Here is a 19,051-nt window from a genome sequence, read left to right as displayed (position 1 = left end):
GAACAATGACTTGTACTTTAAGTATTTGGTACAAATCGGAACATATTTCGATGCTTTGGGGCATAAGGTATGCATTTTTCACCGGATTTTGACGAATGGTGGTTTACATATATACCCGAGGTGGTGGATATCGGCGTGGCCGAACTTAATGTCGTTTTACTTGTTACAAATGGCATAGTTCCTCACAAATGTCGCCAGCATTAGGAGGGGATAATCACAGCTGAAAAATTTTTTCTGATGTTCTCGCCAGGATTCAAACTTAGGCGTTCAGCGTCATAGACCAATATGCTAATCTCTGCGCTACGGTGGCCTCCAACGATACTTACATATTGTCAGTTAAGCGTATACTTTTTAGACGTGGGGTAAACATGAAAAATAAAAGCGACAAACACGTTTTTTTTTTAATTTTTCTTTATTTTTAATTTCATTTATGAAATACGTTGGTTGGTTTGTTTGTTTTGCTTATATTTAAAAATATTTTTAATAATTAAGTTGTAGATCATTCAAATTTGTCTGTTTTATATTTGAAATTTAATATTATTTAATATTTTTTGTTTTCCTCAACAAAAAGAAAAAATTATATCTTGTGTATCATAATGAAAAATATCATATATGCTAATATAGTATGTATATGTTCATATAATTTCCGGGTGTTTTTTAGTGTTAATATTATTTAATAGTATTTCAATAACTTAGTTAAATAGTATAAGTAATAGTATAATTAATATTTTTCTTTTTTACTTTTTTCTTGTTGATGTTTTCCAATAAATAAAAGGGAGTTTTGAGAAGATAGGAATAAAAACAAAATGCAATAAATATAGAGAAAAGACAATATAATTTACAAGAAAAAAACAAAATATTAGAACATAATAAGTAGTAGAAGTTATGTGATGGACATATTCAACATAGTTTGGTAATATAAAAATTTCTCCAAACACCAATAAACGTATGGCTTTTTTGAAAATTTCTTTAAACAAAATTAATTTTGGGGTGTATATATAGGGTTGGTTTTGTTTTACGTTTTATGATGCTAAATAAAGGTTTTTAGATAAAATGAAATTGTATAACTAAAGCTAAAATGAATGATAAAATAAATCCTAGGGTTTTATTAGTTTACGGATGGTATAATGTATGGGTTGTGGGTACGATAATTGTTGGTTTGTTTGTTTGTCTTGCTTAAGAACATAGAGGCTAACTAAGTTATTAATAAAACACAATTGTGATATAAATTATAAAAAATATGTTATAATTATTAAGTTATTAAAAGGTTTTTTTTACAAAAAAATCGCATAAATGATTTTTAAACACAACTACATACATACTTAGCTATAAGCTTTGCAAGCCAGTTTCTCATCTAGACAAAAAGGGGGAACGCCTACAAAAGACCAGTTGGCCTTATATCTATTGTGAATATGATAATATAAGTCAATATGGATCTTAGAAAATCCATCAATTGCAGTTTAGTTACATCAAAAGATATTTTTTTTTCTTAAAAAGTAAAGAATAAAACAACTTTTTCTTTTCTTTTTTTTTTTCTTTTCTAAAACAATAAACATTCTTAAATCTACGAAAATATGTAATAATCCCACATTTTTCTTGCACTGAGGCTCTGGCTTGCCATGCTTTTTTATTTTCGGTTTGGTTTTGAAGATCATTTTGTTTTACAAAATAAAAAGAATACTCTCGATTGAATTTTTGAAGAAAAACAAAGAAAACTAATTTAGTTTCTTTAGTCATTAGCTTAAAAGTAATAGCTAAAAGTTTCCATAGCAACATTATCTGTCTAGAAGTTTATAATACCCACACTCTCTCTATTGATTTAGACAAGTATGTAGGTATTTGTCTTCATCGTCGATCTTATATAAATTTACATTTCTATCATTATTAAACCATCATCAGAGCATTTAGTTACAGGTCTACCCTCATTCATTAAACTTTTTTATGTTTGCTTTTATCAGACTTTTCCAGTTTAGAGATTTTATATGATTTTCAATCACATGTATGGACACCATACATATATATTGATCGCTATAAATACGTATATGTAAATGGTGTGCTTGTTAGTTTACCATTATTTGTTTACAATAAAAAAGTTTCATCAGTTTAACTGAATTCCATTTTTTGTTTAATTTTACAATTGTACACCCCTTGCTTGTATCTACAACGTTTTTTGGCGGCCAAATGGAACGATTTTATTTACATGGATTTAATTAACATATTGGATTGCTCAATATATTTGAGAGGGATGTAACGAGGATTTTTTCAAAGTCTTTCTGATACTATTCTTATTAATTTTTCATAGGTTTACTCATAAAAATTTTTAGTTATTTAAGAAAAATTACGGAAATATTCTTCTTCTTGGGAATAAATTTGAATATAATGAAGAGCAATTGTCTCAATTCCTGTCAATTATATTCATTTTTGTCCTATTTGCACTGGTTAGCTATCTTGCGTTAGGTTAAGCTATACTTAACATAAGCATATGTTAAGTATAGCTTATTTTGACTATACAGTACCAACTACTGTTACTGCATTATATCGATAACTATCCAATTCAATTGTGCTTTGGATACAGTACAATATGCAGTAAATCTCACCTGCCCTCTTTTATGCAAAAGTTGCAAGACGACATCGATATCATGTCATAATCGATTAATTGCATTAGCATTTATCCAATACCAGAGAATATTTCAGTAAAATTTGTAGAAATAAAAATTTGGTTTTTAGAAAAAATATGTTGTGGGCAATATAGTTGCGGGGGGATTTGTTAAAAATCGTGCAAATTGGCCGCCGCCATTAAGTAGACCCTACGCCAATATCTGTTGTTGGGCCTTAAGCAGTGATTCGCTGGTAGTGGTAATGACAGCCGGATTAGAGGATGAGGCATTACTGCTAACACCACCCCCACCACCACCACCACTGATAACCGGTATTGCCGTACCATCGGCGGTTAGTATAACCGTTGTTGTTGCAGTTGGTGGTGGCGGAGGTGGTGGGGGTGGTGCCGTTTCTGTGGCCGCTGAGTTTAAAGCATTTAACTGTGCACTTAGACTTTGTATGGCCACAATTTGTTGCTGTCCCGGCTTGGTTGGATGCGGTGCTGTCGTTGCCAATAAGGGTCCCTGGGGAGATTGTAGTAATATGGTATTGGCGGGCAGCTGGAAACATGTAACCGTACCATTAGGCTGAACTGCTTGTATTATTTGGCCATTGTTATTGCCTACTTCTTGTTGGCTTCCTTCTAGCAGAACTCGAGACTGACTATTGTCATTTGAAGTCTCTATGAATTCTTCAGATTCACCACCGGATATTAACAACTCCTGCTGTTCCGATGACTCAACTTCTTCGATAAGTTCATGTTCCTCAATCTCATGCAACATCTCATCTTCCACTCCTTCCTCTTCAGCATCCTCAATAGTTTGTTCTTGGTATTCATGTATCTCACATTCTTCCAATTCTTCAACAGCTTCTCCCTCATCATCATAGATTTCCTCTACGTATTCCACTAAGGCCGAAGAATTGTCGTTTTCATCGTTCGACGTCAATGGCGGTGACATTAAAGTGGTAGGCATTTGGGCAAGTGTGGCACTTGTATGCTCGGAGGTGGATATTTCTATAGCATTGTCACTCGTTAAGCTATGGGCAAATTTAGGTGTAAGAGCTATACCTTTAGGTATGCGGAATTTTTTAATTATCTCCTCTGTGGTTATAACACCACCAGACGATGAGCTGTTGTTTGGCGCATTTGAATTATTTGAATTCGTAAGAACTAAATCATTGTTAGCGCTTTTTATTATTATTGAGGAGGGGGAGGAATCATTTATATGGTGATTCTGATTCAGAATAGTCGAATGCTTTTGTATAACTCCTCCAGTTTTAGTTGAAGTTATTATTGTATGGGGATGATGATGTTGCTGTTGTATAGTTTGTATGTGGTGGTGGTGGTGGTTAGTTGTTGTTGTAGTTGTAGAGGTGCCGGTGTTGCTGTTGATCAAATTCTCGTTGTGACTGTTGCTGCCAATTTTGCGGGTTAATAAAATTTGCACTGGCTGGCATGTAGATGCTGATGCCGCTGCCGCCGTTGATGTTGTTACTGGCGTTGTTGACATTTTCTTGATGCTGTTGATTATGATAGGCGATTTGTGGATTATATTGCTGCTGCTGTTGTTGTTGATGTTGTTGCTTTTGATTGTGGCCGGCGAACCTGTTGTTATTGCTTTGATTACTTTTATGCTGTTGTTGCCGCTGCTGTTGTTGGCCACCACCAAGGGGGTTGTTGAAACAATGCTGCCTATTGTTTGATTGGTATTGCTGGGTGTTGTTTTTTTTTTTTGTTAGAATGATAGCAAGCAAAAATATATCATGTTAGAGAATATGCTTTTAAAAGTTAAAGTTAATACTATATTTTTTTTCTTTTTAAAGGGCCCATATAGGAGAAATTTGGATAATGAGAACGTCATTTAAATTAACTATACCTATATACAGTTGTATAGGGAAATCGAGTTTTGAATGTAATGCATGTTAAGAAACGTGATAAGTATAGTACTTGCCTCAAATTTTCTACACTGTTGGTGTATTCAAAGATATAACCGTTAAATATTGTTTGTTCGTTTGATGACAACAGCTGTTCTAATTGAATTTTTTGCAACCTACTTGATACTATGCGCTTTACCGTTATACATAAATTTGAGCAGTTGATATACATAAGGTCTGTTCGGGTACTTTCCAGTAAAAAATTGCAAGAGAGTTCGAACAGTCTACTCACTTTTGTTTATTTGTATTAAACATCCAGCTCTTCGATATTGCAAATTCTCCTATCGGATATGGAAGATTTAAAACAGCAATTTCGGTTTATTTTACTACTTTGCTTTCGAGTTGTTGAAAGATTAAAGGGTCGATTATGGATGGTCACGCAACTATAGTTACGTTGCCAGAAGATGAAACCATGTAATAAAAATTAGTACAAATTTGGAAATTTTTATTGCATGGTTTCTTCAATATTAGTGTTTGGGCGTTTAGCTCCTAAGTTAATGTAAAAAACATTTGCAACCTAATACAGCAATGGAAATTTCTATAAAAAATTTGGCCGTTTGAAGTTGAGTTGCAATTCATAATCGAAGCGTCTATGATTAACTTTGTTTTTATGTTCTCACAGAACGAAAATTGCAGCTGTGATTTTCTAATCAAACGACAAAAAAATTATATACTTTGACTGTTATTGGCGACGTAAAGTAGGTTGTTTACAAAAATATAAACCCACTTCAAAGGCATATATTAACCAAAACACTTTATGTTGTCCAGTGATGACAACAATTTATCAGCAAAAAAAGTAAGAAAAACTGTAAAAATGATTGTAATTGTTTTTAAGCATTTGGATTGTACTAGAAATTATAGTATCAATAGTATCAAAAATTCAAGGAACTTATGACCATTGTAAGAACTTATCCATGGTACATGTCACCATTGAATGTTTCTGCTTCGATCGGCCATCCAATCGTTTATTCGATAAATTGTTCCACCGAGTTCAAAAAATATGGAAAATCATAAAGGTTTTTGTCATTTTGGAACAGCCGTTTTTGATAAAAATTTGTTGTATCCACATTTGCAAGTGGAGGTCGCGACTCTCGTAAAGTTCCTGTAGTGGAGCAAGCTCGTCCCGGTTCAAAGGACCGACCGCCGCAGGAACAAGGTCGTCATTGGTTATTTAAAGTCGGCGATAACTCGCCTTGTCATGTCGAACATTTTTAGCATTCAGTACTTATGCAAGAGCCCGTGCTGCCCGGTCTCTCACTGAGACCCCGCTCGATACCGCTGATTGTTCGCGATTGCCGTTGCAACTATTCCGTTGAAGTATTCCATTACCCGCATCCTTAAGACGCATTCATTAGCTCGCAGCTAAGCTTCTCGTGACAACGATAAATACCACACAGATCGGACCTCAAAGTTCCAGCCTGTGTGGTGCTCACAGCTATCCCGTGCTAAGGATAACTTCAAAATATTGAGCTGCAAGTGAAGTTTAAAATTTAGCAAACAATATTTAATTATTTTGGCCGAGCTGACGTCAACGATATGTAAGGGTACACTTATTCATATTACCATGAATAATATAAAATAAGATAATGCTTAAAATGCAAATTTTGCCTTGCCCATGAACATTCCACTAAGCAACAGGGGCAAACTTCTCACATATCAATTAGTGCAGTTCGATTCAAGTTTAAGTTCAATGATAAGGGGCGACACCTCTTTGGAGAGAAGTTTTACATGGCATAGTACCTCACAAATGTTGCCAGCATTAGGAGGGGACAATGGTATCTACAATATAAAATTTGCAAAAGGGTAAAAAGCGCTAACAAAAATGCAAACAGAGTCCGCTTATTGCCTTTTTCGCATTAGACACCAGTTGTACTCATACGAGTTTTACATGTCCGAAAAAGCATCAAATCTAGTGCGAAAAGCACTAAGTTGGCATCACTGGTACTGTCTGTAGTTGAATGGGAATCATTTGCTTTAGTTAAATGATTCTAAAGTGTATTACGATCAGCTGAAGAAATTGGGTGTTGCACTCAAAAAAAAAAAAAAAAAAGAGGTCAAAATTTATCAATAGAAAATGTGCAGCGTTTCAACAGCATAATGCGGTACCTTAAACAGGTTTTTTAACTCTCCAGCAACTTTTGCAGCTTACATGGGATATTCTACCACTCAATAATCTCCGGACTTGGCACCGTGGAATATAACTTGTTACGGTATCAGCAAAATTTTTTGAGTGGGAGAGAATTTCCATTAAATCTAAACGTCGTAAACCACGTGGATCAGTTGTTTGCCGGCAAGAATTAAACATTTTATGGTGACCCAACCATCCATGACGAACAAAAATTATTTAACTATTTCTAGTCAACCACTATATGTCTGTTCTCTAGCTCGAAAAAAAAATATTTTTAAGGAAAAACTAAAAGGCATGTGCCGATATATAGTTTAAGGACGAAATCTAATTATTCTAGACATTGAAAATATAATTTTTCTAAACATTGGCTAAAAAGATAAGTGCAAGCTTTTCAAAAATTTTTTGTATAACATGGGTATGTACACAAAAAAAAAAATGCTTAATAAGTATGACATATTAATTACATTAATAAATAATGACACAATATGAGCCCTTTGTGTTTTTTAATAACTTAAAAAAGTATTAGTAGAAAAAAAATAATGGGAGTTGAATAAAAAAACACCTACAAGGTTGTTCATAACAAAATCGTTAAATTTTTCACTGAAGTCAAAGGAGTTTGGCTTCTTTTTTTGATTATAAAGTCTGGCTTGAGCTGCTGCCTTTCTTTGCTTGGCTAAAACTTCTTCATAGAAGATTTTAGAGTCATCATTATTTGAGGAGAAGGTGGACGAGTTTGGCAGCGATGATGTTGCAGCAAATGCTTTCGATTTATCATTGTTGCTACTACTATGACCGTTACTATCCAATAATTTAGTATTAGTTACTGAAGAGTATATCAATGGGGATGATGATAATAGTGGAGGTGTTGTGGGTGGCGGTATACTTATCGATGATGATGTTGATGGTGTGGTTGGTAACAATAATGATGATATTGATGTAGAGGAACAAGCAAATAAGGACGATAATGGTGTTGTGTTGTTGTTGGTGGTTGTGGTTGTTGTAGTGTTATTATTTGTGTATTTGTATTTGGATGTTGATCCATTTCTGGGCATAGGCATTTCTAAAGGCTTAACAAATTCATGGTGTTGGTTGTGGTTCTTGTTGGAGTTGGAAGTGGCGATGGTATGGTTGTTGTTTGTGTGATTTTCAGAAAAACCTGTTGGTTTCAAGTTTTTCATACAAACAACGTTTTTTTACAATTATTTTGACAGGGGTGGCATCCAATGTGATGGCAAACACACATACATGTAAATTATATGAAACCATAAAATGGAAATTATACATGAAAATAAAAAGAAGAAAGAAAGAAAAATTGATTTTGGATTAGATTTTTTGTACTTAATATAAAGACAATTTTTACTACATTTAAACTGGCTTATAACAAATAAAACACCTAACGTAAACAAATTTAAAAAACAAAAAAAAATACAATTTTCAAAAGTTTTTAATGGGGATGATTAAAACGAAAATAATTAAATCAAAATAAAAATATATAACATTTGTGCCTAAAATTGCTTTGAATAAAAAAACTTAAAAATTGATAAGCATGGGCTTTTTTAATATATTTTGAATAGTTTTCTCGGTATGAAAATAAAAAAATTGCTTATTTTGAGGCAAAAAAGGCAACTCAAAATGTACCTCGACAGCAACAGCTAAGACAGCATTGAGGTATGAATTATCCACACCGCAGTTTCCGTCTAGCAACCTAAGGAAGAATGATGTCACCGATTTATCTACTTCGCCTGAATGCGTTAGGAAACTCATCATGACATATCAAACGAATCTTTTGAGGATTAACTTATGTTGGGCATAGTCAATGAAACTAATGCAAAATTGGTGTAAAATCGGAACCATGTTTTATACAGATCTAAACAGATTTGCAAGCGTTGCTCGTTAGTAAGTCTATTCATCATGAAATGTCAAAGCATACTGAGCATCTTTCTCTTTAACACCATGTCTGAAATCCCACGTGATCTGTCAAATACTAATGCATGAAAATCCTAACCTCAAAAAAATCACCCTTTATTTCTAATATGTAGCCAAGCGGGTCACTGACGCCTTGAACGACCCGCTTGAGTCTCCATGCCCTAGGACTAAACCATAATGGTCCCAAGAACTATTTGACCTAAAAAAAGTTTGCAAAAAACTTCTATAGGGCGAAAGTCACAAGGGCATCACTGAACTCGTACATCTTTTAGACTGAGTTAAGAAAATACAAGTGTGAATTGAAACAAATGTTCTGTCATAGCCAATTGAAGAAAGAAAGAAGAATTGAAAAATATATTTTCCAGCTTCGTAGAAGATACATTAACCCTAGGTACACAAGGGTACATTGTGGAAAACTTGTGAACGATAAAAAAGGGCGTAAACACTAGAATTAATCCTGTATACATATATTCCAAAATAGAGATCCTAAGGCTACAGCTACATCGTCATTTAATTACTGGAGAACACATTTTTAAATCAAACAACCGTCCTCAACTATCGCAGGTCTTACAACGAGGTGCTTGTACAGTTCACGCTATACGGATGAATCTAGATTAGAGGACAACGGGTCTGGGCGTCTATATTGCGGACCCAGAGACTGATTTCTGTTTCGTTTGCATGATCATAACACAATCATGCAGGCATAAATTCTGAGTATGTTGTTGTAAGCACATATTCACAATCCTCTTCAAGCTTCATAGGTGAGCAAGGTTTTATTGGTCCATAGAACCGATCGACGTGATGTCAATTAATTATTTTAAAGGATGAGGTGGGACGGTACGGCACGGCACTCGATCACGTATGCGGTAATTCGGCCTCAGCATGGTTTTCATTATCATTACGGGACACATAAGACTACGGACGCACATTTGCAGAATAGGTTGAGAAAGTGCCAACGTAGGTACGTATGCAATAACGACACGTTGAAACATTTTCTAAGCCAATGCCCGGCTTTCGGGGCTAACAGACTTAAGTAGTAGTGAAAATCTTTTAGTTAAAGAACGATAACAGAAATTTTAAAGAATTTGGTATTCTGAGTCACTTTTAACGATAAACGTAATTTTTAAAATCAGCTGTTTTCGCCAATGAAATCAACTAAACTACGAGCAATTATTTGGGATTTACATTAACGACGAAAAAAATCATTATTTCCAGTGGCTCTTGTTTTTTTCTTAAAACATTTCGGATGGGTGTACACAATCTATTAAAAAGCGTGTCAGCGTTGAAAAATATGAAAAAATTTCCGCAAAAGTTTTATACAAATAAATTGGTATTGATAACACTTTTCCTAAATAATTGTGTACATTTTATTAAGATATTTATTGTCGATTCCTCTTTGTGTTTTGGTTTTTTTTTGTAGAGTTGCCAAAGGGAAAAAAAGGAAATAATTTCTGTTAACTAGGAATTAGAGAATAATATAATTGTTAGCGCAAAAGATTTTTTGTCGGCAAATGGAACTAAACGATGTTCGTTAAAAGTTACAGAATTGCAGTACAGAACTACAGAATATCGGTTTTGAATCATCTTGGGAGTATATAATGAAAAACGTCAAGGATTTTGCGAGTAGCACGGAATTCCTGATTCTTTCTCGTTAACGTATCATTATTTAGAGCGCGCAACAAGCTGATTAGTTGTATATCTATAGTGGCATACCCTCTTCAATCTAACCTTACACTTCTTGTTGTTTTCAACATTTTCATGGCGCCTGCTAAAAATAAAATAAGTTTAGTGATGCGAGCCAATGCTATAACAAGTACCGTCGACAAGAAAATATCTCGTGGTTATTGTTTTTTTTGTTTAGTTTTTTGATTTTAGTACAAATGTCATATATTTGTTAAATAAATAAAATAAATTAAAACAAAATAAAATAAAAAAAATCCACATACCTTGTCTATATAAATAAGTCATATTTGATAAAGAAAAAAGTTTGTTTTGTGTTTAAAACAACAAAAAACAAGCCTTAAAAGTATGATAACCCATGTGTTTCTCACAGCATACGCACTGTATCAGAGCTGCGCTTGAAGAGAATAGGTTGTCGTTTTGAGATGACGCTGATGATACTGATGATGGTGGTAGATGATGATGGTGTGGTGTAAAAGAGGTGCTAATGTTAGGTTTTTGGGAAGGATGTGTTATTTTAGGTGAAACAAATAATTGTTGACCACCACTACTACACAAATAACAAATTAAGCTTACGGGACATACACACATTTTATAAGGTTAGTAGATGTTAGGAACTGGTCATCACTTTCAGATGGCTCTGGTGTGTAGTACAAAAAGTGTGGTGTGGAAATTTCATGCCACTTGTAGGTGGCGAAATAATTGGACTGGTTGTTTATTCGTTGGTTTGTGTTCTAATATGAAGGAGAAGTTATTTTTATGTACATGACACTACATATTTTCCTTCAACACGAAAAACTTAAGACAAAATGTTTGGAGAGAAACGCTACAGAAATCCAGTCGCTTAGATAATAAACCATTTTCATGATTTCCCAGGCACGTTGATGGGAAGTTATCCTAGAAAACACCTATGTATCTTTTTAGAGGGCTAACAGCACGGCTTCGTTGATATCGTAGCTATTTAGGAGTTACAACGTTATGTCAGAATGTTAAAAATTGTTGTATTGTGGTGGTATTGTGAATTTTTTGATTTGTGGTAAAATGAAAAGAGAATAAAAAAAGAAATGAAAAACAGAAAAAATAAATTAAAAAAATATTTTTCTTTAAAATAAAACAAAACGTAAAATTATAAATATTTCTTAAAAACAAATTGGTGAACAAAAAATGAAACTTGCCAGCTAAGGAAAAAATTAAATTGAATTTCATCAAAAAGCATTGCCAATATAAATTCTAATTTCAAATAAAATGCACAAAATTTTACAAATTAAATTAAAAAAATTAAGCATTTGTAGATAAAACTAAAAATATATATGTATAAAAATCACTAAAATACTTATAGAGAGCAGATGGTGAAACTTTTGGGCATTGCAGATTTCTTTAAACACTTTCCTGCTAAACCTATTTAGGCTCTAAACAATGGCATACAAGTTCGATTAACAGTGAAAATTTGTTTATTGGTCTTTGTAAATGAATGTCATTAACTAGATGCCAATATTTTCAGCTTTATTTTTATTATAATATTGAGCTATGTAGATTAACAAGTGGAAATTTTAGGTTGTATTATTTCCAAAAAAAAGTAGTAGCAACAGTAATACGTTATATTGTTGTGTTTTTTGATAAAAGGCGTTAATATACTTTGTTTATTTGTTGCCACAATGTGGCAGAAAATACAATTTAATACATTGAAATGATAATTTAAACATGTATATATAGTAAATTAACTAAAATTTAAAGACATTGTTTAGATTTGTTATTAAAATGTTTGGAAACCAAATTTTTTATAATATGTAAAATAGACAAACAAATCTGTCATATGCATCCTATTTGTATTATCTTTTCTTAAAACCCTAATCTGGTCGCTGAGACTTGAGACTTAAGTCACTTGCGCAAACTTAATCCTCTTGCCATTCTTTGGCAATCTAACTATACCCATCTCTCAAAAGCTTTGTAAGTTCAAATTGAACGAAGCTTTCTACTTGAAATATTCCGCAATACACATTAAACTTTCGGGCACTTTTTATCCCATCAAAAGAGAAAGTAAGATAAAGAGAGAGAGAGCTAATTTTGAAAATTTGATATTGCGAAGCTGCAAACTCAAAACACTGATTTACTTAAGAGATGTCTCTCAGGTTAGGTAGTAGAAAAATCAGACAGCACTGCAAATGGAATGTTCTTTTAATGCCCAGTTTACACGGCGTATCATGATGTATGGTCATTATAATAGTATTGGTGAAAATAAGGGTCTATGCGTCACATTTACATATGACCATCATTCATGGCTGAAAAATTAAAATCATTTGATTTTTACGATGATTGGCGTCTATCGATTACCAATTACACAGAAATGTGTAATCAATACTTGACAGATATTGAAAAACACATTCTGTCCAAAATTAAATTAAATAAATTCAAAGAAAGAGGGTGTTTCGAATGATAGCAATCTCCTATGGCGAGATCTAAAAATGACATAGGGGGTTGGTGAGAAAAAAAAATTCATTTTGCTGTGCCAATCGACCATTTATTCTAATACTGAAAAATTTTGACGTTTGTAAAAATTAAAAGTTAACAAGATGTGCGCGCCACATAATAATACCGGAAAAAGCCAGAAAATTATAATTATTTGCGTAATGAATATTTTTCAAAAATATTTTCCATTACTGCTAGCAGTCGTTGCAATATGGAGATATTTTGTTCTTGCTTTGGAAAAGAGGAAAACACGGACATCTGTATTAATTATTTCCTAATTTTAGGAAGTTTTGTACATGGAACCTTCTTTACGAACCATTACTTCACGAAAAATGAATGCAAATGCAAATTTGCTTCTATTTTTTTCTATTGCATGAAAATGATGAACGAAACTCATGCCAGTTAAACAAACTATGGACGCCGTTATAGAAAAATCCCTAAACGGCGGCACCATCATTTCAATAAACTATTCGTTGTTTGTGTGTGTCATGGTTCGTAACTATAATACACACACAACCAAAACAGGTTGACAGATAGTGCACTTCGCGAGAGAAAATTGTACTCAGCTGTTAACGGTAGACTACCTGGTAATTATGTTATGATTATTGTTAAATAACAACCTTTTAGAATCACGTTGCCAATGATAATAAACAATAGGTTTACTTATTTTATGCCAAATAAGTGGATTAAATTTAGTGACTTCTGCCTACATTGCCTACATTGTGGTAGGCGGCTAAGTTATGCCGCACGCAAGTTGGTTACCAAAAGGCAAATGAATTAAACAATTACTGACATGGGACTTTGCTCAATGAAACGTCAAAATTTGCTGTGCTGTCAAAAATCTTACTAGCCCCTGGGCTACTCAAAAATTATTCACCACGCTTAACGTCATATTTTTACTATCCCTGCAACTTTGCTACCATTCGAAACACAGCCAAAAGAAAAAATCGTGGTACCGCTTTTGTCAAAAGCTGTAATTGACACGTACACACGATGAGTACGAACAGATCACGAGATGTGAAATTGTACATGTATAAGATAGACTTTGTTTTTAGTCCATTAGGAGGCATAGGCTTTAGTCCATCGTACTAAAGCTGGAAATGTTTCCAACTATTTAAGGTCGGCGAAGATTGCGGAATCTAAAATACTAAGATAAAGTTTATAACCAATACCATAGGATGGGGAGTATACTAATCTAGTCATTCCGTTCGTAAAAATGCTAATTTGCCCATGAACATTCCATTAAGAAACATATCAATATGTGCTGTCCGATTTAAGTTTGAGCTTAATGAAAAGAGTCCTCCTTTTTATAGCAGAGATCGAACAGTGTGCCGCAGTGCGACCCCTCTTTGGGGAAAAGTTTTCACATTGCATAGTACTCCACATTAGGAGATCACCACCGCTGGAAATTTTTTCCTCATGTTCTCAGGATCGGTTGGTTACACCTCGAAATATTGATGTTCATACCCATTAGTTGCATATATTCTTGATTGTCTACATTCTAAGTCGATCTATCCATGTTCGTTCGTCTGTCAAATCACGACAATGATCGAACGAATGAATTTATCTCCCTGAAATTTTGGGTCATTTAGAAATGGATGGTTCAGATTCTATGTAGCCAAACCTGTTTGTAACCTGATATAATAGCTCCCGTATTGCAAATTTTGCCCATGAACATTCCACTAAGGAACAGGGGCAAACTTCTCACATATCAATGAGTGCAGTCCGATTCAAGTTTAAGCTCAATGATAAGAGGCCTCCTTTTTACAGTCCGAACGGCGTGCCGCAGTGCGACACCTCTTTGGAGAGGAGTTTTACATGACATAGTACCTCAAAAATTTTGCCAGCATTAGGAGGGGAAAACCACCGCTAGAAATTTTTTCTGGTGGTTTCGCCAGGATTCGAACCCAAGTGTTCTGCGCTGCGGTGGCTTCCAAGCTCTCAAATATACCGAATAAAACTATCTTCCTATTTGACTCTTTGAGACCTTGTAAGCCGCAATTGTTATCAGCTGACATTTTGTACGTTGTTTTGTTGTGGTTAGGGGCATAAAACTTTTTTTCTTTAGGGGATTTTCTTAGGGGAAAAGCATTTTAATTGGGGATTTTTTGGGAAGTTTGTTTGGAACTTTGGGGATATGTTTCAAAAAAAAAATCTGGCAACCGTGAGTGCGATCATGACGTACCGTATAAATTGCCTATAAAAGTATATAATACTCGCAGTAATGAAATTTTTCATGGTTCAGCTGCTGCGCAGTACGGATTTACATGCTCTTTAACCTCTTGTAGCAAACATGGAATCCAAACATTTTATAACAAATATTTTGTTCTTTGTACGCCATATGAAAGTTTAAATAAAAATTAACAGAAAAGACTAATATACAAAATTTAAATAAATATAATATTTAAATAAATATAATAAAAATTAATTTAATTATAAATAATAATATAGTGACAATTTACTTTCTATGGCAATGTTGTTGCCTTCTAGCAACAACGCTTCAAATCTACTCAAATACATCAAAATCTACATTAAATCAATGGTAAATCTCGGCAAATTACTACAACATTACACAGCCATTTTCTTTCGCACAAACTTAATCGTAGTAGAGTAGAGTGGAGTAGAAGTTACGGTTAAGGTATTCGTAGATAGATTTGATGATGCAACTCTACATATTCTACAGTTCATACAATCTAGACTGCTTCTGATGTTCACTTGGCGCTGTTGGACAGGTGAACGAACGATCGCAGCTGGTGATCGCTTGTGTTTTTTTATTTTTTTGGTTCGATAAGAAGTCAGCGAAAGAAACGCAACTTGTACTCAAAAGTAGAATTAAATGATGGAAAATCTGTTCAAGCTTTACCTAATTTCTTTGGTTTCCAACAGTGAGGATGAATTAACATCGCTCACTGCGTTTATCATGGATGTGGGGGAGAAAGGCAGATGATACATAGAGGTGGCTGCATCCAATGAATAGGCATCTGTACTTTTGATCAACAAGTCGTTTTTGAGTTCCATGAATTGATGGTGTGGTCCCGCCAGCGAGGGCAGCGCATGGTGATGCGTTGTCGTGTGATGATGTTGTTGCACTTGGTGGTGATGATGATGATGCTGCTGATGCTGGGCGGTTTGGTGATGCGTCGGTGGATGGTGGTGTATAGTTTGATGTGGTGCCGTTGATAAACTATGTTGAGCGGCTGCCCCACTGTTATTTGTAGTTTGATGATGTTGCGGGTGCAACGAGGGGTCCGCGTTTGATGTCAGGTGACTGCTGAAGGAGTAGTGCGGAGTTGTGGTCGCCATGGTATAGGGACCTAATTCCAGTTCATTGGATTCCAGTTTTGTGGCCGCCTGATAGCTTTGTAGGCCATCGGGTGTAAGGATTTGATAGCTTTGTACAGTGCCAATCACATGTTGTTCAGGTAGAGCCGTAGCTGTTGGAGTGGCTGCCGTCGAGGAAAGATAGGCAACATTTTCCAATTCATAGTGGTGCTGTTGCTGCTGTTGCGACTGTGTAGCATGACTAGCTGTATTGTTTGAGGTTGGGGTGTTATTGCTGCTCTGTTGTTGTTGCTGCGTTTGGCTTGGTGCTGTGTTTGTCTCCACTTTAATATGTGCTGGGTGTGTTGTTGTGGCACCGCTGGCAAGTAAGGTTTGGTGTGTACTTTGCTGTGGTTGAGTTTGTGTTTGAATGATCTGCTGTCGTCCACCAGGTGGCGTCTGTGATGTCGTCGTATAAATTGTCTGTGTGCCATCTAGTGTTTGTAGCGATTGCAAGGGTACTAGATTTCCAGCTTGATCTTGTATCATTATGCTTTGGCCATGTAATTGTTGTTGCAGCAATGCTTGTTGCAAATCAATCTGATTTGAGTAAATCAAGGTGGTGGTGCCTGGCGAATGATTCTGTGTGGCAACTTGAGCAGGTTGTGGAGCGCTTATCACTCTTTGTTGGGCTTGCATTATGCTGGGGGTGGCACCTGGATTAGCTAAAGCTAGTTGGGCGCCACCGGGCAAAATCATGCCACTGAATTCCAATGAAGGTAATTGCTGTTGCTGCTGCGGCTGTTGTTGTTGCTGCTGTTGTGCTGGCTGTTGCTGATGTGGCGTGGCGGGTGGTTGGGTTGCAGTGGCAGGCTGTATGATTGTGGTTTGCTGTATATGTATGGGCCCATTTGACTGATTCGAATCGGCGTTTTGAACCTCATCCAGTACACTATCGATTTGGGCGAGACGTTTTTTAACAGCTGCATCTTTATTTGGCACTGGCAAATCACTGGTATTTGCCAAACTGTTTCGTGGCTTGCGCACCCTGGGGGTTTTAGATGCACTACCTCTCGACCGCTTCGATGGGGGTGGAGTGTCGGCGTTATTCTTTACCGGCGTGCCGCCACCATTTGCCTCGGGCACTGCCATATCACCATGTTTGTCTTTTTTATGCATCTTCATTTTGTCCGGGCGCGAAAACTCTTTATTGCAGATGGGACAGGCAAATATTTTCCTATTGTCACCCTCGTGGAAAAGATAGGCATGCCTTTGGAAACTATATTTGTTCTTGAAGGTCTTGTATATGTCATTTTTTGCACATACCAGACAATAGGAAACCCCATCGATAACATGTTCATAACGCTGTATGTCCAGGCCACGCACAGACATTTTTTCCAAATATTCCCCCTGCTCATCGGCACAGACGGAACGGGTTTTCCGTTTTCGTTTTTGCTTAGCTGGAGGCACAACATTCGGGGTATTATTCCCATTGGCGGGTATGACTATTGTTTCCGTTATTATTTGATTGGTCTCTTTGTCGTGATGAGTTATGGTTTGATAGGTTACACCACTCTGTTGTTCCTTTTGGGGTGAAGTAACACTCTGAAATTCTTCATAGCTATCATCGTCCAAACTTTGATCTTCATATTTTACAACCACCTCCTGTTGCTGCTGATGTTGCTGCTGCTGTTGGCTCGTCTGTATCATATGATTATCATTCACTTCACTTTTGATCACTTCATATTCGCCACCTTCAAATTTGATAATCGTGCTGCCAACATCTGAGCCCTCTTGTTGGATGACCTCACCCTCGTAGGGCTCATAGACAATTGTTGTTGGCGTTGAAGACGTGTGCTGTGTAATCTCTCCATTAGCAGCTGTGGTCGTGGTAATATAGTGGTATTGCGGCTGATGCGCCTCTGCGCCCGACATCTCACTGATGTTGGCAGCAGCATTATTCGATGAGGTTGAAGTTGGTGTGGGTGGCGGCGCCGGAGATGTGGACGATGTTGGTGTGGCCGACGTTGTTGTGGTGAGCAGTAGAGGGGACGAACTAATAGTGGTGACCACATTGTCTTAATTTTTAAAAATTTGTTTATTTTAAAAATTAAATGTGTATTTTTTCGAAATAAATTGGAAAAAAGATTGAATTTGTTTCATGTAGAGAACCGAAGAGAAAAGAATAAAACAAATTAATATACAACTCAACAAAACACAATAAAGATTGAGATATATGTAGGTATGTATGTTTCTCTTTTTAACTAAAATCTTTGCAAAAATCTGCGTTTGTTCGAAAATTCATGGAAACGTTCTTCTGCGCCTTCTTCTTTTCCATACATTTTTCGTTTGCAGTAATCATGGTCATCGTCTGTCAATTCTAGTCCACTTTTTTTTTGAATTTTGCAATGAACAAACACGACGACTTTGGTAATTTGAATTGAAAGATTTTGTTGTTGCTTTGTTTGTGTTGCTAAAGTTATAGAGTGTACAAAATTAAAAAGAAAAAGAGTACTACAAAAAAAAACTTAAAAATAAAATATTGGCAAATAGAAAACAGGACCAACAAATTTTTGAAGAAACATTTCTCAAGGGTGCGCCTAAAAAAATCGGCAAATCTTCCATAATACTCTACACATCATCCTTATCTAAACGGTCAACAATAGCAAATTAGCAAACAGTAAAAAATCATTTCTCATAGAAGTAAGGGACAAACTCAATGAGTGCTGTCAGATTCAAGTTTAAGCTCAACGATAAGGGGCTTCCTTTTTATAGCCGAGTCCGAACGGCGTACCGCAGTGCGACACCTCTTTGTTTTTGAGAAGTTGTCTTTGAGAAGTTTTTACATGGCATAGTACCTCACAAATGTTGGCCCGGCACAGGATATCTTTGAGCACCACACAGGCTGGAACATTGAGGTCCGATCTGTGTGGTGTTCATGGCTGTTACGAGAAGCTCAGCTGCGGACTACTGGGCGCGTCAACAGGTTGCGGATAGTGGAATGCTCCATACGGAGTAGCTGCAACGGCAGTCGCGGACAATCAGCGGTATCGAGCG

General features: G+C 35.7%; 1 protein-coding gene across 6 annotated transcripts in view; it reads right to left on the bottom strand.

Moving 5' to 3' along the window:
* Window positions 1-484: 484 nt before the first annotated feature.
* Window positions 485-19,051, bottom strand: part of LOC106092188 (uncharacterized) — an 87,759-nt gene continuing 69,192 nt past the window's right edge. For 3 of the 6 annotated variants that reach the window (XM_059368896.1, XM_013258962.2, XM_013258960.2), the window contains 2 exons: window positions 15,597-18,072; window positions 486-4,311 (listed from right to left, as the gene is read on the bottom strand). In XM_059368896.1, the coding sequence (XP_059224879.1) occupies window positions 2,808-4,311; window positions 15,597-18,072 (3,980 nt within the window). In that variant the 3' untranslated portion in view covers window positions 486-2,807. Of the gene's footprint in view, window positions 4,312-7,737; window positions 7,818-10,615; window positions 11,225-15,596; window positions 18,073-19,051 lie in introns of those variants that run through there. The other 3 variants (XR_001222117.2, XM_013258961.2, XM_013258963.2) reach the window with 3 other exon arrangements.

The sequence above is a fragment of the Stomoxys calcitrans genome, chromosome 5 (genome assembly GCF_963082655.1).
Source record: "Stomoxys calcitrans chromosome 5, idStoCalc2.1, whole genome shotgun sequence".
NCBI classification, from domain to species: domain Eukaryota; kingdom Metazoa; phylum Arthropoda; class Insecta; order Diptera; family Muscidae; genus Stomoxys; species Stomoxys calcitrans.
The sequence above is the reverse complement of the archived record's forward strand: the minus strand, read 5'-3'. Positions and strand labels throughout refer to the sequence as shown.